At 41.9% G+C, this 21,214-nt stretch overlaps 1 protein-coding gene and 1 long non-coding RNA gene across 11 annotated transcripts in view; one reads left to right on the top strand and one right to left on the bottom strand.

The window, feature by feature from the left end:
• Nucleotides 1-21,214, top strand: part of LOC102164066 (uncharacterized) — a 40,764-nt gene that overhangs the window by 13,330 nt on the left and 6,220 nt on the right. For 7 of the 8 annotated variants that reach the window (XR_014827674.1, XR_002338590.2, XR_002338589.2 and 4 more), the window contains 2 exons: nt 6,901-7,006; nt 20,882-21,079. This is a non-coding gene — a long non-coding RNA (uncharacterized LOC102164066). Of the gene's footprint in view, nt 1-6,900; nt 7,007-19,696; nt 21,080-21,214 lie in introns of those variants that run through there. The other variant, XR_014827670.1, reaches the window with a different exon arrangement.
• On the bottom strand, nt 16,690-20,072 carry CH25H (cholesterol 25-hydroxylase). 3 transcript variants are annotated; one of them, NM_001444489.1, is given in 2 exon segments: nt 16,690-18,740; nt 19,565-20,072. In NM_001444489.1, a coding segment is annotated over 1 exon segment (813 nt). In that variant the 5' UTR covers nt 18,015-18,740; nt 19,565-20,072; the 3' UTR covers nt 16,690-17,201.

A 21,214-nucleotide genomic window follows, 5' to 3' on the forward strand; every position in this document is an offset into this window, starting at 1 on the left:
AGGACTCTGGGATCTAACTAGTTGGGTTTTTGCCCTACTGTGTAAAACTTTGTGCAAGCCCCTTCACCACTGTGTGTCTGTCAGTTTTCTTCTCCTCTCTAAAACTCAGATACTGATTATTGAATACACTTTTAATAATAGAGTTAATGTATAGAAAGCAGGTACAAGAATGCTTGTCATATAGTAGGTACTCAATAAATTAGGCATACATAATAATCATAAAAGTTTCCATACCTCACATAACAGAGTTCAAAGAACATGAAGCAGGAGTTCCCATGTGACTCAGCAGGTTAAGGACTGCAGTAGCTTGGGTCTAATTCTAGCCTGGGAAATTTCACATCCTGTGGGTGGGTCTATCCCTAGCCTGGGAAATTTCTCATGCTGTGGGTGTGGCCAAAAAAAACAAAGTACACAAAGCAAAGACTGATAAAACTAAAATAAGAAATAGACTCATTCACAATTATAAGCAAAGATTTTAAAAACTTACTTTTAATAATGGATAGAACAAGTAGAAAGAGAATATATATATAGGAGACTTGGATAACACTTTAATCAACTTGATGTAATTGACAATTACAGAACACTCAACCTGGTAGGACACATACTCTTTTCAAGTACTGTTATGGACTGAACACATATACCATTTGTTGAAGCTGTACCTATAGTCACCCTCTATAGACATTTGTTGAAGCTCTAAGCCCCCAGTGTGATCGTATTTGGAGATGGGGCTTTAGGAAGGTAATTAAGTTTAAATGAGTCATGAGGCTGGGACTCCCATGATGAAATTAATGTTCTTACAAGAAGAGGAATAGAGACCAGAGCTTATTCCCCATCACCTGAGGACATACGAAGGTGACCATCTGCAAGCCAGAAAGAGAACCTTCCCTAGGAACTGATTTGCCAGATATCTTGGACTTCCCAGCCTCCAGAACTGTGAGAAATAAATGTATTATTTAAGCCACCTGCCCCAGTCTATAGTAGTACTGTGTTACAGTAGCCCAAGCTGACTCACATGAGTCCGCGTGAAACATTTGCCAAGATAGACCAGGTTTTGAGCCACAAAACAAGCCTCCATGATTTTAAAACCACTCAAAACATACAAAGTGGATGTCATCAATGAAAATGGAGGATAGAGGATCCCCCAAATTATCCCTCTTTAAAGGTATCAGAAACATTTTTAGAACACTTGAAACTAACCAAAAGCTTGTAGGAAGGAAGAAAATGCTTAATCAAGGAAAAAATGGCTGAATCTTAACTTACCTTGGTCCCATCTCCCACCCCCTAGCTGGGCAATGGCCTTGAAGAACCAGCCCACATCCCCAGTACAGGTACAGGTACAGGTACTGGGAGGAGACGAATGGACTTCATTCTCAAAGAATTGTGCTTATTTATTTTGACCAGTCTTGTGTCTCCTTGGAGCATAGGCTCAAAATACATGCCTTTATCTATCCTAACTTGGAACTTACCCTGTGATGAGCCAATGCCAGGGTAGGAGTAGGGAGGAGAAGGGATTTGTCAAAAACAGTGACAGTAAATGTATCAGTCACTGCTGCTTAGGGAAATGGACAACTGTTTGGCAAGCAATCAACTAGCCAAAAGCCTAGAAGAAAAGAAGATGCTTTGGTGGAAAAAGGCTTTTAAAAGTTTCAAAACGTTCCTGGAAATTTATTTATTATTTATTTATTTATTTATTTTTTGTCTTTTTGCTATTTCTTGGGCCGCTCCCACGGCATATGGAGGTTCCCAGGGTAGGGGTCAAATCGGAGCTGCAGCCACCAGCCTACGCCAGAGCCACAGCAATGCTTGATCCGAGCCGCATCTGCAACCTACACCACAGCTCAGGGCAACGCCAGATCGTCAACCCACTGAGCAAGGGCAGGGACCAAACCCGCAACCTCGTGGTTCCTAGTCAGATTCGTTAACCACTGCACCATGACGGGAACTCCAAAACGTTCCTGGAAATTTAAAAGCCATATGTAAACCCAGGGCTGTGTGTGTACTCAAGAAAGACCTGAAAAGACCCTAAACTTTCACTTCAAACTGACCTTCAGGATCTATGCAAGTAGGACATGGAAGTCTAAGGCAGAATTGTAAACTTCTAGGCTGAACATTGAAATTGTGACCAAACACATATACAGAGCCCATGCACAATGACTGTGGCTTTTTTGGGGGGAGGGGGGTTCCAGGCATATCAGTTTATAGAAAAGTCACTGAACAAACATACTGAACAACCACAACAAGCAAGAACAACAAAGCCTGGGAAGGAGCATAAGCCTGATTTATAGAGTTGCCACATTATTTTATTTAAAATGTCTGCTTTTCTACAAAAAATTACAATCCATGCAAAGAAACAAGAAAGTATGACCCATTTACAGCAGAGGAAACCAATGAAAAGACACTGTTCCTAGTGAAGCACAATGGTGGACTTAGTAGACAAAAGACCTTAAATCAACTGTTCTAAGTTTTGTCAAAGGGTTAAAGAGAACCATGAACAAAAAATTAAGGGAAACGGTGAGAACACTGTCTCACTAAACTCAAAATATCAACGAAGAGACAGAAATTTTAAAATGGAACCAAATAGAAATTTTGGAGTTAAAGAGTTCAAAGATTAAAACAAATTTAGAAGAGGGGATCAATAGAAGATTTAAGTAAGAAGAAAGACAACCCACAGAATGGAGGGAAGTATTTGTATATCATGTATCTGATAAGGGTCTAGTATCCAGAATAAAGAACCCTTACAACTCAATAACAAAAGACCAAAAATAAAAATTTTAAAAAGGGCAAGGGATTTTAATAGACCTTTCTTCAAGGAAGATGTACAAATGGCAAGTAAGCACAGGAGCAGATGCTCAACATCATTAGTCACTGGGGAAATACAAATCAAAACTATAATGAGATAGCACTTCACACCCACTAGAACTAGCCATATGCAGTATGAACCCTGACAGCGGGATTTTCCCTTTTTGTGATGTAAGTTCCTGACTTAAATTTGAATTGCTGAGGCATCCACTTCAAAGTTGGCTATTTTGAATAAGGACATTGCTAGTCACATGATCAGATAAAGATAGAGCCAGGCTGCCTCCCTCCACCCTCCACTGAACTTTCTTTGTTTTAGAGATCTTGGCTGATTTAAATAACTGACCATTTGGGCCACTTGTCCTCATTTCCTCCCCAACCCCCCCCCCCACCATTATGTTTAGAATTCATCAATAAAGAGTGAAGAAACAAAGCCCTAGGCTCTCACACTTGACCCCAGTAAAAGCCAAACCCCAGGCCTGTGGGCTCACTCTCTCTCTCTCTTATTCTCTGTCCCCGACCTCACTGTGTGGTTCCAGGTTTTGCTGCATACTTTCCAGGTTCTGTAAGTGATAATAGTTTTTCAAAGTTTCCTGATCACTATTTCTGAAAGGCAACTTGAAATCATAGTAAAAACGAGAAGGGCCAGTTCAGTATCAACATTGGTTATTGATAGGCTGAGACCAGCACAAAACACCATAATTTTTTAAAGTGAAAATAACAGGTACTAGGTGGATATAAAGAAACTGGAATTCTCATGCATTTCTGGTGGGAATATAAAGTATTACATTCATTCGGAAAAAAGCTTGGCCATTGCTCAATAGTTAAACACAGAGTTACTGTTTGGCCCAGCAATTCTACTCCTAGTTACACCCAAGAAAAGTGAAAACATGTTTCCACAAAATATTGTACATAAATGTTTATAGCAGTGCTATTCATAACAGCCAAAAGGTAGAAACAATCTAAAAGGCTATCAATGATGACTTGACAACAAAATGTGGTATATCCATGCAATGGATATACTATTTGACAAAAACAAAAAACAAACAAAAAAAAAACAATAGGTACTGATCAATACTACAACATGGCTGAGCCTAGAACACGTCATTTTAATTGAAAGAAGTCAGAGGGATAAGGTCAGATATTATATGATCCTGTTTATATGAAACAGCAGAATAAGCAAATCTATAGAGATATAAAGTAGATTAGTGTTTCCCAGGGGCTGAAAGAAAGGGAAATGAGGAGTGACTACTGATGGGTATGACTTTCTTTATGGGTGATGAAAATTCTCCAGAATTTGATAGTGATCATTGTTGCACAACTTTGTGACTACCTTAAAATCTACTGAACTGTACGCTTTAAAATAGTTTAAATGGCGAATTTCACATTAAGTTTTATCTCACTTTAAAAAAATGCAAAGTACATTCTCTAACCAAGATGGAATTAAATCTGAAATTAATAACAAAGAGATACACGAAAAATTGTCAAACATTAAAAATTAAATAAGAGGAGTTCCTGTTGTGGCGCAATGGTTAACGAATCTGACTAGGAACCATGGGGTTGCAGATTCAATCCCTGGCCTTGCTCAGTGGGTTGAAGATCTGGCGTTGCCATGAGCTGTGGTGTAGGTTGCAGACGCAGCTCGGATCCCGAGTTGCTGTGGCTGTGGTGTAGGCTGGCAGCTACAGCTCCGATTAGACTCCTGGCTGGGAACCTCCATATGCCGTGGAAGCGGCCCTAGAAAAGGCAGGAAGACCAAAAAACAAAACAAAACAAAACAAAAATTAAATAAGACAATTAGACACAGCCATAGGTCAAGAAATAAATCAAAAATGAAGTTATATTTTTTTCTGAATTGTATTAAAGTGAAAACATAACAGAAGTCATGGGATACAGCCAAAGCAGTGCTTATGGGAAAATTATACTAACATAGCTATATTAGAAAAAAAATGTATCAAATAAATGACATCAGTTCCCTCCTTAAGAAACTAGAAAAAGAAGAACAAAATTGACCTAATGTAAGCAGAATAAAGTAAACGATAAGGATGGGAATAGAATAAATTAAGTAGGAACAGAAAAATAACACAAAAATAAATGAAAGCAGAAGCAATTTCTTTGAGAAGACCAATAAAACAGATAAACCTCTAGCTAGACTGATGAGAAAAAAAAGACACAAATTATCAAAATATCAAATATGGGAAAGGTGACATAAATATACATCCTACAGATGTTAGAAGGTTAATAAGTAAATATCATAAAAGGTTTTATGCCAATAAATTTGACAAATTGGAAGAAATGGAGAAGTTTCTTGAAAAACATATACTTCCTGACCTCACTTATGAAGAAATAGATTACCTAAATATCCCTGTATCTGTTAAAGATGTTGAATTGGGTGGGGGCAGGGGAAGGAGAGAAGGGGGACTCTTCCCACAAGAACATTCCAGGTCTTCATGGCTTCATTTTGCCAATATTTAAGGAACATATAGTACAGTTTGACATAAACTCTTCTGTAGCATCAAAGAGTAAAGAATACTTTACAACTCATTCCATGAGGCCAGCATTATACTGATACATTACCAGGAAAAAAAAGTTATAAGAAATGTAGGGCTTAATCTCTAAAATATGTAAACAACTTTTACCACTCAACAGCAAAAAAGCCAACAACCCAATTGAAAAATGGGCAAAAGACCTGAAGAGACATTTCTCCAAAGAAGATATGCAGATGGCCAACAAGCACATGAAAAAATGCTCAACATCACTGATTATTAGAGAAATGAAAATCAAAACTACTGTGAGGTGCCACCTCACACCAGTCAGAATGGCCATCATTAATAAGTCCACAAATAACAAATGCTAGAGAGGGTGTGGAGAAAAGGGAGCCCTTCTGCACTGTTGGTGGGAATGTAAATTATGGAAAACAGTATGGAGGTACCTTAGAAAACCATACGTTAGAACTCCATTTGACCCAGCAATCCCACTCTTGGGAATATATCTGAAGAAAACTTTCCTTGAAAAAGACACATGCACCCATATGTTCATTGCAGCACTATTTACAATAGCCAAGAAAACAGCCTAAATGTCCATCAACAGATGATTGGATTAAGAAGATGTGGTATATATACACAATGGAATACTACTCAGCCTTAAAAAAGAACAAAATAATGCCATTTGCAGCAACAAGGATGGAACTAGAGACTCTCATACTAAGTGAAGTAAGTCAGAAAGAGAAAGACAAATACCATATAATATCACTTATATCTGGAATCTAATATATGGCACAAATGAACCTTTCCACAGAAAAGAAAATCATGGACATGGAGAACAGACTTGTGGTTGCCAAGGGGGAGGGGGAGGGAGTGGGATGGATTGGGAGTCTGGGGTTAACTTACGCAAACTATTGCCTTTGGAATAGATAAGCAATGAGATCCTGCTCTATAGCACTGGGAACTATGTCTAGTCCCAGTGATTATAATCAAGCATGATAATGTGAGAAAAAATAACGTATACATGTATGTGTGACTGGGTCCCCTTGCTGTACAGTAGAAAATTGACAGAACAGTATAAACCAGCTATAATGGAAAAAATAAAAATCATTATAAAAAAAGAAGTATAGAACAATATTCCTCATAACCATACATGAAAAATTCTTAACAAAATTTAAGCCAGTCTAATATATGAATATAATAAAAGGATAATATATCATGACCAGGTGGGATTTATACCAAGAATGCAAGCTTGGCTGAACATCTGAAACTCAATCTAATTCACCATATTAATAGACTAAAAAGTAAAATGATATAAAAAAGAAAACTAGGAAAAAAGATAATTCTTTAATCTGATAAAATCATGTATCAAAAATTTAGAGATAATATCATACTTAATGATGAAAGAATGAATGCTTTTCCTTTAATATCATAAGTAAGTCAAAGATGTCCTCTATTCTTATTTCTATTCAATAATTTTTTGGAGCTTCTAGCCTTCTAGCCAGTGCAGTAAGGAATAAAAGGCATCATATCCCTATTTGTATTCATATCTTCTTTGCATATTTCCACTCCATTTTGGATCCCAGCCAGTTAGAGTTTGACTACTGTCTTTATTCTGCAGCCTGGGATCTGGAATACAGTGGAAGCTCTCAAATGCAGCATCCTGCAGACAGACTGCAGTAACAAGAGACACACAGCCCCCATTCCATAGCAACTGCTGGGACGAGGTGAGTTATCATCTTAGAAGACGGTCTTCAGCTAAAGGTAAAACCTGACTTGACAGCTGGCTAATGAGTTTGAATTGGGAAAACCAGAGCTCAGAGGAAAGGGATAGAACTTGCAAGGGCCAGTAGCAAGGGAGGATTTACAGCCAGGTGAAGTGGTGGCAGCTACTTCAGGACATGATATACCGAATGGACACATTGGAAAGGACATGAACAATGTAATAAGACCAGCCTGTGTCCCTGCTCTAGCTCTCACCATAAAACTGTTTAATTTGGGGCAATTTACTTAACCTTTCAGGCTTGTCTGTGAAATAGGTACAAGCACATACTGTATTTCACCTGGCTGGCTCTCTCTGGTTATTCAATATCACTTAAATTTCACTTCCTCAAAGAGGACTTCTTTTACCTTCTCTCTAGAGGAACCCTCCCCCGAATCCCCAGGTCCTCTCAATTACATCAACTTGAAGTTAATTTGTTCATTCATTGGTTTACTTCTTTGTTTAGGGTGGTGTTTCAAGATCAGTTAATAAAGTCATTACTTAAGCAAGCAGATTGTTAGCTCAGACAAAAAGGTTATTTTAAGGATGCAAAAGGACAGAAAGAAATTATATGTGCAAAATGCCTGAGCCATAGTAAGCAACTGTTCTCTAAGAGCTATTATCATTGTTATCATTATCATCATCATTATTTGTTATCACACCGTAAGTGTTCATAAAAGTGTTGATTAACTTGACGAGCTGGGCATGAGGCCAGGGAGGCACACAGAGCAGTCCTGAGTGGGTTGATGTGCTAGACTGTGTTTTGGTGACATGGTCAAAAGAAGCCCCCAGTTGAAGCAGACCGCTGAAGAAAGTCAAACCAGGGTCAGTCCCTGGACCACCAGACCACAGTTCCCAGCTGTCTGCACAGCTCTCTGGCTGCTCAGTGACCAGGACTCACTTGTGGGTCCAACCTCTGCAGTCTGTTACCAGTTCCCTCTTCTTTGCCCTCCAGATGGGGTCATCAGCCCATCTCATCAGAATAGTGTATGTCATACTTCCGCTACACACAGAGCTTTTCTTTGCCAGTCTTTCTCATCTATGATCCTCTTCTCCCTTTCATCAATGAACACTAGCTGTGTTGGTTCTCCCATCTAGTCTTTAAACATCCCACGGAGCAAGCTCAGTAATGGGTAATAGAGGAAAAGGAAAAAGCTACCACTGGAAATGTCCCCTTGCATGAATTCACAGTCTAGCCTCCCTTGATGACAATCTAATCCCTGCTTCACTGCCCCATGGCATATGGAGTTCCCCAGCTAGGATCAGATCCAAGCCACAGTTGTAGACTTAGACTGCAGCTGTGGCAATGCCAGGTCCTTAACCCATTGTGCTGGGCTGGGATCAAACCTGTGTCATTGGTGCTGCAGAGATGCCACCAATCCCATTGTGCCACAGCAGAAATTCTAGGAATTCATCTTTTCCTTGCAGAAGGAAGAACTGGGTCTCAAAGCAGATGCCAACTCTCCTAAGCAAACTTTGACTCATTTTTCTACAAAAGCATGAAAATTTGATGTGACAAAGCACAAAGGAACTACTGAGGAATAGCAGTACACAGGGATGACAAGTGTGGGTTCCAGAACCAGTCTGTCTGGTATTTATCAAGACGGCACATACGGCCTGAGTGATGTGGGGCAAATTTCCTAACCTCTCTGTCACTCCTGGGGTTGCTGTTAAGAATTAAATAAATTACTAGATGTAAAATGAATCAAATAGAGTCTAGCACATAGCAAACATTTGATAAATGTCAGCTGGAGAACAAAACAAATCAAAAACAAAAGAAAAGGGCAACAAAAGAGACACAGCTGGAGACAGACAGTGACATGGAAAATAGCAAGACGCATTAAATGGGAAATGAGCCCAGTGGAGGAAGGCCAGCTATGTGTTAGGCAGCTGCTAGCATCAGCTGAGACCTCAAACCTGTGAGGACTTCAATGCTCCATTGTTGGACCCATAAGTTACCGTGAGAAGGCTGTTAGGAAACAGATATGTCCTCTGTGGGGAACACGGGGCCGGGGTAAAGTTGGGGCTTCCAAGTAGGCTTTGATTCAAAATCTCTTTGATGGGGCTTGGGATGTCTTGGCAAAAGTTTGAAATAAACTCTGCTGTTATAAAACAGCAGCACTTGCCTGCCTTGGAAAGCAGCAGGTCAAGATGGGGTTTATAGCAACTACGTAATGTCAGAGCACTCACTTTCTGCCTCACATGGGTCGCTAACAACCTCACACAGTCAGTTTGCCACCTGGACTGTGGGGCAGCAGAGCCTCTGGCCATCACTTAGGATGTGCCTGTTTGTTATCCCTTGAAGACAACCACAAATAACTCCTAGACTGGTTGCACCAAAGGTATTTCCTCCTTCAACATAAAGGCAGATGGACATCACAAAACCCTATGCATTAACCAATGTTTTCTCTGAAAAGAAACAGAGGGCATTTAAACAGCTAAGAAGAGCACTTTATTGGAAAGTCATGGAATGCAAAGGCAGGAAGGACAGAGGGGTTTAACCCCTGGAACCTGAAGAGCCCCCAGAAACCAGAGCAGCTGACTGCTCTTATTATTCTCGTTCCCCACCCCCTTCTCCTCCCTGAAAATCTGCTCATCTGTGGGTGACCTTTCTCTGAATCTCCACTGACATGGCACAAGAAGGGAGCCCTCAAATGGTCCCTCTTAACCCCCTTGGGATTTTTTTTTTGTTCTGTTTTTCTTGGCTACGCCTGTGGCAGGCAAAAGTTCCTGGGCCAGGGATTGAACCAGTACCACGGCAGTGGCAATGCCAAATTATTAACCACTAGGCTGCCAGGAAACTCCTTGATCCCCTTGCCTAATACCCTAAGTTCTTGGGAAATAATATTTATGTTCCTATGTGGATCAGATTCCAACTCAGGTCTATAAAGCTGTGGCCACAGTAGAGGAATTAGATAGTTTAATATGGCTGTTCCTAAATGTGTTTGTATGTGTGGTGTGTGTGTGTGTGTGTGTGAGACAGAGAGAGAGAGTATGGAAAGTCCTCAGAGAAAATGGTCTGGATTTTTCAGGCTTTCACACAGGTCTTTTTCCACCTAAGCTGTCGCTGATGTGTCAGGAATACAGAAAAAGCAAAGGATGGACCTTAGACTGTGTGTGCGTGTGTGTGTGTGTGTGTGTGTGTGTGTGTGCACGTACACGTGCTTATGATGTTATCATTATATCCCCTGCCGTATTTTTTCATGTTAAATTCTCTTCAAAGCTCAAATTAAAAACATGAAATCCTGGATTAACTTATCATCACCACTATCATCATCATCTAATATAAGTGACACACAGTAAACTACATATATTTAAAGCATGTAATTCAAAAAAATTTGACATATGTATACACCTATGGGACCAGTCCTATGATCAAAGGTATTGAACACAGTCATTCCTAAAAGTTTCCTCACACCTCTTAGCGATCCATCATTGTAGCCACTCTCTCCCCACCAAACAACTACTGGTCTACTTTCTATCATCATGAATTCATCTGCATTTTCTAAATTTTATATATGTGGAACAATTAATACATACTTTTTTGGTCTGGCTTCCTTTACTCAACATAATTATTTTGAGATTCATCTTTTTCTTGGCCCTGCCCACAGCATGTGGAAGTTCCCTGGCCAGGCATCGAACCCCCCCACCACAGCAGCCACCTGAGTCACTGAAGGGACAACACTGGATCCTTAACCCCACTGAGCCACACAGCAACTTCCTAAGATTCATCTTCATTGTTGTAGCATCAATAGTTCATTTCTGCTTATTGCCAAGGTGTATTCCATTATATAGATTCCATCAAGGTGCTTACTTAAACATTTTCTTTGAAAAGATTTGCAGAATTCACCAGAATCAAAGTTCACACCAGCTACCCATAAACGTATGAAAAATAGATCTCAGCAAAATTTGAAATAATCACTTTACTCATTTTTCTTCAAATCACCAGAGCTTTTTATGCTGTGTTTATGCAAATGATTAACAAAGAAAATGGATTGTAACAATTTCTAAGCAGTGTCCCATAACTGCATTTCTGCTGCTCAGTGAGACAGCCACCAGTAGGTCTGAGGACCCAGAGGGGGCAAGGGAAGCCTCAGGGAAAAGCAGGAAGAGCACAGGTCTTTGAGTTCTAACCCAGCTGTGTGACCTGGAGAAAGTCATTTCCTGTCTCTGAGACTCAGTTTCCTTATTCATTAAATAGGAAAATTGGACAGTGGTGTCTCAGCCTTAGGATTCACAGAATCTCAAAGTTTGACCGTGTTATCACGTGAGCTGTCTTCCCTTGGCAATGCTGAATCTCAGGCAGATCAAATCCACTGCCAAGCCTAGGCCACTCTTCCTCTTCACCTCCTAACAGGGAATTCACGCTGCCTAGTGGAGGCAGACTTCTTTCCAATTACCGTGCAACTCCCAGAGGTTTCCTCTTTCAAGAGCCTTTTGCTGACAAATTCAACCTATCCAGCAGGCTGCAGTTCCTGGCTTGGAGCCTGTCGTTGGCACAGAAAGAAGAGCCCTCTCCTGGCACATCTCAGATTGATGCTACTTCTGACTCTGGCACAAAGGCTACCACTCCAACTATTTCTGCAAAGCGCACAGCCCTGGAGCCAGCTTCCTCTACTTCTGGTCCTTCTGAGGGGCCCCTCTCTATTCTCCTGAGATTCAGCAGGGCAGCAAGAGCCAGGGTGTGCAGAGAGGAGGACAAGGAAAGGAAGGCATGGAGCCCAAGAGGCAGGCTGGATGGAGGAAGCCCTGAAGGAGTGTGCTCACAGCAGAAATGGAGAGAGACAGCAGCCATAGCACCTTCATGCTTCGTAGATGCCTAAGGACCACCTCATCCCACTCAGCATATTAGAGCATTTGCCCATCCGCTCAGCAACTTGCTGCTCTATCTCACTGAAGCTTCTCAGCAGCCTGAGAAAGTAGGCAAGACCAGTTATTATGGCCCCAATCTCCACCCATTTTACAGAGAGAGAAACCAATGTTCAGAGTGATGCAGTGACTTCTCCCAGAACAGAAAATCAGGCAGCTCGACCCCTGCCTCTTCAGCCTTCGAGCCCTGGAGCCTATACTCCAGAGACATTTATTGAGCATTTTTCAAGGGTAAGATACCTTTTTTCTGGCCGCGCCCGCAGCATGGGGAAGTTCCTGGGCCAGAGATGGAACCTAAGCCACAGCTGTAAACAGAGCTACTGCAGTGACAACACTGGATTTTTAACATGCTGAGCCATGACAGAACTACTCAAGTGCAAGATCCTTGAGGGAATCAAAGATTTCTAAGATATGATCCCTTCTTTTGGATAACTTTTTACCAGGTGGAGAAAGCAATTGCTTCAGTAGAAGGCAGAGGGTAAAGTCACTGCAGGAGGCACCCAAAGAAGTGCTGTAGGTATGAGAAGGGGAAGCAAGGAAAATCTTGCTTCTCCTTTGACCCTGGGTTCAAAGACAAATAAGTCCCAACACCAAACAAACCTTCCATGGAAGAGAGACAACTGGAATTTCTCTTCTTATTTTGAGTAGTGATCACAAGGAATAGAAAAAAGAAATAAGCAAAAGATATTTCAGGGGAGGAAATGCTTTGGGGCCTTTGTCCAAAAAATATCTCTTCACACTAACTTTCTTTTATTAATGCATTCATTTAATGCAAACCATTTAATGCATCTCAGTTGAAAGGGAGAAAGAAAAAAGACACCGGATGACTGACTTTGGGTTTGGTGTCCAAAAAAGGTTAACTTTCATTAAATCTGCAGTGGGAATAAGTTCATTGAATGAGGATGGATATTACTTTTTACCTTACCCTGTTCTCTGTGTTTGACATTTTTCCATGAGGATGTGTTACTCTTATGACAAAAGAGAAATTCATGTTTTCCTCTCCATCTCTTTCAGCTTATTTTGCAGTAGGCTTATTATCTCTCACCTGCAGTCATAACCCTTTCATAACAACTTGTAACAAAAGAGCTGCTGTTTTACAGAGCTTTTGCTATATGTAGGGTAGAGGCTAAATTCTCTAAATATCTTCCTCGTTCCTCAGGACGATGCTCAAAGTGGGTATTAGCGCCCTCTTTTTACAGATGAGGAAACTGAGCCTTAGAGAGATTAAGTAATTTGCTCAAACTCACAAAGCTCAGAAACAGTGGAGCCTGGCTTAGAATCCAGGCAGAACTTGCAATGGTCCTAACTGGAAGAACCTCGACCATTCTCTGCTGCCAGTTATCTTCTTACACCAGATGTGATGACATCACTCCTTTGCTTAAAATCTGTGAGTTCTTACCCCCACCCTTCCACTGCCTAAAGAACACAACTTAAGCTTCTTAGAACATCATTCCCAAGACCAGTTCTCAATGCATTCATCCATGTGCTCATTGTAAGTCAACAAATAACAGCAAGCCCTAACATTTGTTTCAAAACAATTTTTCATGCAGTCTCCCCATATCCCTGTGACAAAGGCAGAAGAGCAAACACTTCTAAGCAGCTTCAATAGCTTGTAGAGTGTCAGGACAATATGCCTTGACATTCCTTCCTTGTCCAGCCGGTTCTCGAAACTTCCCACCATGTTTTTGGCATATCCTGTTATTCTATCCCTTTCTGATTTGCAGTGCTGTTTCTTCTAGGCCTGCCCTGCACCCTGCCCAGTGAATGCTTACAAATCCTTTGTAATTTCTAGTTTTCAAATGGCCTGCCTTTTAGGGGCTCCCTTAACAACCTGTTGACATGCCCCATTTCTGTACTAACTGCACTAGATTAGATGCATTTGCTTGCCTGATCCGCTTTCCCAGTAGACTGTGACCTTCTCTACAACAGAGGGTTGTGAACATGGCCTTAGGAAGCTGGGATGGACTAGTGATGGAGGATAGAATGAATGAAGACCAATATGATAAGTGGCAAATCTTTGTTTCTATTGCTCCTAGGATTCATGCAACACTGAATCAATACTTATCAAGAATGAAGCATTGTACTAGGGCAGAGATAAATACTGAAATGGTAGTGTGTGGGGGGGTATTTAGAGAAAGAGGAGAAGGATATATATTTTTCCTTATATTCTTATAAATATGGTGAGTATATCACAGAGTGTCCCTTTCTATACACACATAATACATATACATGCATGTATATACATGGTGTATATATATTATGGGTACATATATACATGTATAGTGTGTATACGCTATGTTTGTACATATGTAGTGTTCATACATATATTGTGTATGTTCATATACAAATATATAGTATGCAAATGCATGTCTGTGTACATATAACAGTGTGTGGACATATAGTTTTGTGTGGTAGGTACATACAGAGTGTATATACAGTGTGTATACATGTGTTGTGTATATATGCACATACATATGGCCTGGCATGTATGTGATGCCTCTGTGTGCACCAGAATGCAATCTGAGCAGAGATCTGGAGGGTGCACCAGAAGATGGTAGGAAAGATAGCCATTACAAGAAACACAGATATTTTTTAATAAAATGAAAAACACCTTGAGGCTTGCCTCCCTGCTAAGGAAAGAGTGGAGCGCCTGAAGGAAGAAGAAACAACTAGAGATTTAGGAAGGAAAACAGCTTAGAGAAACCTCACTCAAATCAGCAAGAACCACATTCTAAGAGGCTGGTGAGCCGAAACAGATACCTTAAAAATCAAAGCCAAGGAGGAGTTTCCACTGTGGTGCAGTGGCTTAAGGATCCAACTGCAGCAACTTGGGTTGCTGTGGAGGCAAGGGTTGATCCTCAGCCTGGCGCAGTATGCTAAACTATCTGGGTTTCCACAGCTGTGGCATAGGTTGCAGGTGCATCTCAGATTCAACTCCTGGCCCAGGAACTTGCATATGCTGAAGGTGTGGCAATAAAAAAAAAAAAAGAAAAAAAGAAAAAAGAAAAAGCCAAGGAAATGGAAAAGCAAGGGGTAAGGGGGAAAATCATTGGATTTGGTCAATAGGATGATAGCAGTGAACAGGGAGCAAAAGTCTCAGGAAGAGGTGGGGGTGGGATGACTCAGAGGTGAGGAAGTAGAATCAGGCAAACACAGACTTCTGTCTCTTTTCAACATTTTGGCCTTGAAAGGATGATGAGAGAAGCAGCTTTGATAAAAGGAGGATTGAAAATTTGGCTTTATTTGGCTCCCTGTGGACAGGAGAGCATCAACATGTGTGTGGACAGAAGGTTGTGGTCCTGGTGCTGTCCTGGTGCTTGCTTTGAAAAGCTTCATTCACAACAAACACAAATACGGCCGAGACCTCTAACCCATCTAGCTCTCACACATAGCAGACACAAATCTTTCGTAACAGCTCTGGGAGGTAGTTTCTACAATAATCTACATTTTACAGATGAGGCACAGAGAGGTTAAGTAACTTGTCCAGAGTTGCTCATCTAGTAAATCACAAGTCAAGATCCACCCCCACCCTGCACCCCAGGCAGTCTGGCTTTAGCATGTATTCTCTTAACGGACGTGCAATGAGGGATACAGAAAACAGAGCCTTTGACCTGCTTGATGCTTTCCCAAATCCTGTTGAGACGGCCTGGCTTTTCCCTGGCCAAGCAGAGGCCTTGAATTCAGGAGGGATGCTGTGTTTCCCTGGAGAGGAATAGCAGAGGAGAACATTTATTGGTGTTGCAGGGTTTGCAGCTGGCTGATAGAAGCCAAGAGGGGCACACGCATTGGGAAGGAATATGCCAGGCATTGCCAGACAGCCTGGCACTCTGATTGTGTTTTGCCATCCAGAATGGAGAATAGGAACATTTTTCTCAAGAGGTTTATTTGGCTGACTGTGGATACCTGATCTTTAGACGGACTTTTCCATCTTTAAACAGGATAGTTTGGTGCATGTATAATGAGCCTAGAATTATATAGAAAAATGCCTTTCTTTATACTTTTTTGTCTACATTGCCTTGATTTTTTAACTTTACGTTATCAATCTAAATTATATCCCAAAGATAATATTCAAACAATAGGCAGCAGCAGGATGGGACACATGAGTGACAGGTGTGTGGTCAGTTAAAGGCACATTTACTGTCACAAGGAACCTTCAAGAACATCTGGGACACAATCATTCTTCTTTTACAGGTGAGGAACTAGGGATCTAGAGCACAAGTGCACTTCTTCTTTCTTTTAGAAAGGAATATGCAGTTTGCACGGATGTCTTCATTAAGAAAAGTGAACGTACAGACATCTCAGATTGCAGAAACAAAGTGCATGATGGTCATTTGTACTAGCTGGCTTTATGAAAAAGCCACATCTCTCAGCCCCTTTAAAGCACACGCTTGACAGCTTTGCAAAGTAAGGTACTTCACTAATTCTATCACCCCCAAACCGACCCCTCCCCCCAAATAATGAACTAGTGGTCCAGTGTTAAATCTCTGTAAAACGTTACAGAGTAAATCAGTTGCCTGTTACAAGGAAATCAGCTCAAACTCATTCAGAACAACAGTGTTTTTCCCTTCGTGAAATCCTTAGACCAAAACCAACAAACAGATCCCTCCTCCTGCCTCTTTCTTTCCTACAGCCCCTGCCCCCAAACCGGCCACCAGATTCCTTTCTTTCCAAGGTTGGACTGATGGAGGCTCCAACAAGAAGCTGCCATCCCAGTTCCCTCTTCCCATTGCAGTTGTTATCAGTCAAAATGCCAATGAAAATGCCAGAAGCCAGTGCTTGTTTGGTTTGTGTTTTTTTTTTTTTAAGCACAAATAACATTTCTTTCAATATAAATATACAGTTCTATGAAAACATAGAAAAAAAGTATAATAATCTTGGTCACTGTCCAGCAGGAACATGTTTCATTGTTTACAGAGTCAGAGATGAGATTCTCCATAAAAAAGTTATTTTAGCCTAGTTCTTGGACACTGTCAAACATAGTAAATTCCTTGTTCTACAAACAAATCTTTTTAGAGATCATTTAAATATGACAGTGATTTTTGGGTACTTTACACCAGAAATCAAGGCTATTGAAGTTAGCTAGAATTCTACATCAAGAATACAGTTGTTTATATACAAACTTTATATAAATTACTTTATCAAACTGTGAAAAAATACAGGTTTTTCCCATACATTTCTATCAGATAATAAGTTACTGACTGAAAGAAACAAAACAAAACAAAACACATCAAGTGTCTCTGCTGATTCAAGTGTGAAATGCACAGGATCTGAGCGCCTGGGAGGGGTGGATGTTACTTGGCATGAGCAGACCGCAGCGTTCCCAGTATTTTGTCCCAGTGTGTGAAGTAAGGGGCGAAGTTGCAGTTAAACTGGGAGTGATGTAGGTCGTGGTGTGTCACGCCCCCATACCACCCGAAAGGTACTAGTCTGTGAGTGGACCAGGGGAAGTCATAGCCGGAGTGGTCCTCCACCGACAGCCAGATGTTGATCACGTGGAAGATCAGGACGGTGAGCGGGTGGCACCGGAGCAGCATGATGTTCACCATGTCAAAGACACCCAAAGAAAGTAGCTCCCCGACACTCATGTACTGTGTGGCCAGTGCGAACGAGGACGAGTTCTGGTGGTGCATCTTGTGGAAGGTCCGGTACAGCCAAGGCACTTTGTGATGCAGCACATGCCAGATGAAGAATTCGGTGTCGAAGAGCAGCAGGCACAGCACGATGTGGCGCACCAGCTGGAGCAGCTCGGGGGCTTCTGGGGGCAGGAGAACCGGGCTTGCTGCCCAGTGCAACAGAGTCATCGGGAACACGAACACCACATGCTGGTAGAGCGTCAGCCCCAGGCAGGGCAGCAGCTGCCACACCGACGGCGAGAAGTCCGGGTGGATCTTGTAGCGCCGCAGCGCGGGCACCCACGGGCACAAGACATCCAGTACCACGAAGGGCAGGCAGAAGCCCAAGTAGGTGGTGATGGAGAAGAAGACTGGGAAGAAGGGCGACTGGATGAGGGTCTCCCAGGTCTTCAGGTGGTCCCAGAGGGGCTGCAGGAACAGCTGGCCGGAGCTGCAGAGGACGAGGAGCTCGGAGTTGTTGTGGCCGCTCATGGTGAGATTGTGTCTGGCGGCAGCTGCTGCTCTGGTCCTACGTACTTTTCTTAGGGCTTTCGGCCCCGCCCCATGTGATGTCAGAAGCCTCTTTTCCCTTTCCCGGCTTCTCAGAGCTTGCATAAATAAATAACCCCACAGAGTCTCGCTTAGCTGCTATAAATATACACCTACAGCTGCATTTAGTCGGTGTTTATGTATGTAATTACGCAATGGCACGTAGTAACTGCAGGATTATGTTCTGATTTTTTAATTGACGTACAATTTACCGAATACAATGCACAGAGGTTCAGCGTAGAGTTTCTACGAGTTTTGACAACTCAATTCATAGGTCATCACCACTCCCAAAAAAGATGGAGAATATTTACATCACCATCGAAAAGAGCCCCTTTGCAATCAAATGCAGAATTATTTGTATTTTTCAGTGCATACCTAAAACTGTCTTGCGTTTTAATAAAGACACACGTGTAACTGCATTTAAAAAAAAAAAAACTTTTTAAAGTAACGTACCTTGCGTATTTCAGATCTTTTCCTTCCATTCGCGCTGTACTGATTTCACCAGCAGCGATTCACAAAATAACCTTTTGCAGAGAGAACTAATTGCAGGTCCCCAGCAGCGTACAGAGGCTCTCAGCGCAGGAAATCTGACAGTAAAGGTGTTCCCAGCGTTTCAGTGTTCCCAGTGAGGAGCTATCCCCGCCGGCTCGCTGAAAGCTCCAGATACCCCTGCACAGACCAAAAATAAAAATAAGTAAATAAACAAAAAAGACCCCAAACTAAGCCGGAGTCCCAGCGGCCCCGCGCTAGGGTCTCACAAACCTGCGACAGAAACCCGGCGGCACAGCCGCGGGAGAGGGGACTGCGATCTGCGATCGTTAGGCTTCGCTTCGCCGAGAGAAACGAAAGAAAAGAAAAGGAAAAAAAAAAAAAAAAAGTCAAGGGCTGGATTTAATATCCACAGCCTGCCCAGATCTGGCTAAAAGTCGCTACATCTCAATTTGGTGTGGAAGCAATGACATCAGTAAACCACCCACTTTGTTCTACTTTGTGCGTTCCTGAAGCTAAAGGAGGCTGTTTATGGGACAGATGCTGTTGCACCCAGCCAGACCGTCCCTCCGCTGGCTTCGCGGGGCCAATTCGCCGCGAGCCCTCCATTCGCTTTCACCCCAACCACTCTTGGCACTGAGCCGACCTGGTGGGGACCTGCGCCTGAGGAAGTCGGTGCCGAGAGAGATTGGGGGAACCCCGGGACTAGCATGAAAAGCAACCTTCGCATTTGATCGGGGGACTTGCCTCGCTACACAAGAGACGCCCAGAGGATAGAAGTTTGGGATGGAAATTTTGAAGCCAGTTATCACTCCTAGTGCTAGCTTTGCTTCTTCTGTCTATGAAGTTGGGGCTAGAGCCTCACCCCACGAAGCTTTGCGTTTTCTTACCTCCCCCACCTTCCCAGAGGGAATTAACAATAGTAGCTATCTCATGAGGCTATGCAAGCATTAAAGGAGAAAATAATGGTGGTGGTGATGATGACAATGATGGCAAAAAGGTACCTTGCAACGTCGATCAGGTACTGGCTAAATGTTTTACTCCAACTGATTTCATCCAGTCCTTAGAAGAGCTGGGTTTGTCACACTGCCAAGAGATAGGCAGTATTGCTGTGGTCTTCCAGAAATAAAGTATAGTGCCTGGAACACAGTAAACATACAAATAAGACACATCTTTAAATGTGTGCTCCACATTTTACCTAAAGAATAATTGAGGAAGTTTGCCATTAAAATCAAAGAAAGTTTTGCAAAGAGAAATAAGAGATATAAAGACATGTACTATGAGGAAATAATACAATGAAAATATAGACCAACATATGGGCCTAGAATTGACATATAATAGTCCAATAAATAATATATAGGATATATAGGGAATATATAGGATGTTTTATGTATATGCACACAAACACACACATACACACACACCCCTATAAGTCAATTCACATTTCAGAACCTCATTGAACTGCCCCTGATGGAATATGGATATTCCTTGGTAGATGCCCATTCTCTAGAGCCCTCAGTCTCTGGCCCTATCACAGACTTTTTTTTTAAACCTCAGTCTGCCATAGAATATGATAATATTCTGCATGTGTCTTGATGAGATAAAGTTTGAAAAGCAGCTTTGAGCTTCTTGACAGTCAAGGCAAAAAAGGAAAGAGGGTGAATTTTCTAACGTTGCTTGGATATTTGTTAGCAGAGACAGGTACCACAGAGGACTTTGGCCTCCCTGCTGGTGGGTTTCGTCCAGTTAGTCAACCTGTCCTTTCTAGGTTCCTCTTTAATCTTTCTCCTCCTCCAGTGTTCTTTGCAATTCACTTTTAGGGCAACCCAGGCACTTTCTTGTTTCCCATTTTTCACAGATATCACCCTACCTTTGAATTTTGTATAATTCAAGCAGCTTCTCAGAGAGGAGAGGTTATTCTTTTTTTTTTTTAAAGTCTATTTGAGAATTACACTACACTAGTGAATGTATCTTAGGCCATTTATTAAGCCTTCACTCTTGGACCCTTCAGTGTTCTAGAGAGAGACCATCACCAGTTCACTTTCTCAGACTTACAAATGAATTCTGCTCAGAAGTAAAATTTCACTCACTCAAATTCGCCCTCAACATAAATTGTCAACCTTCAAATTTCCTTCTAGCACATGCTGTTCTTTTCTTGTGGTTTCAGCTCTCATGCTTGAATGCTTTGGATGCTCTCAGATTTTTTTTAAGTGGGTGGCTTAATTAGCTAATAGACTGCTATCAGGACTGACTCCTTTGAGCCCCAGCCCCAACCAACTCGTTCTTCTCCTTATTTGATTCTTCCATCCTTTATTACTAAGCCTGTCAGCATATTCTCCAGAAAATCCTGTGCAGCAAGACCTGGAAGCCACAGCTTCAGCCTCCTTGGCCCAGGCTCTCCCCTCTCACTCGCAGCACTCTGAAAAATAGCCACCAGCTTCTCCGCCTTTCCGGCCCATGAAACCATCTAGGACAGAAGTTTGTGTCCAATTTGCAAGTGCAACTGTCTCAGGGATCAGGTAAGCTCTCATCAGCTGTCCACTGTCATGGAAGATGCTGAAAAAGTGGGCACGTCATGTTGGCCAACCAAAACCAGCATCCACTTAATGGACCCAAATAAAACAGCCCTATTTAGTCTTGACTAAAGGGGTGTC

The sequence above is a fragment of the Sus scrofa genome, chromosome 14 (genome assembly GCF_054392235.1).
Source record: "Sus scrofa isolate SSC_HxYL_T2T_F1_AM1 chromosome 14, Sscrofa_HxYL_maternal_Yorkshire_Landrace_v2.0, whole genome shotgun sequence".
In the NCBI taxonomy this organism is placed as follows: Eukaryota; Metazoa; Chordata; class Mammalia; order Artiodactyla; family Suidae; genus Sus; species Sus scrofa.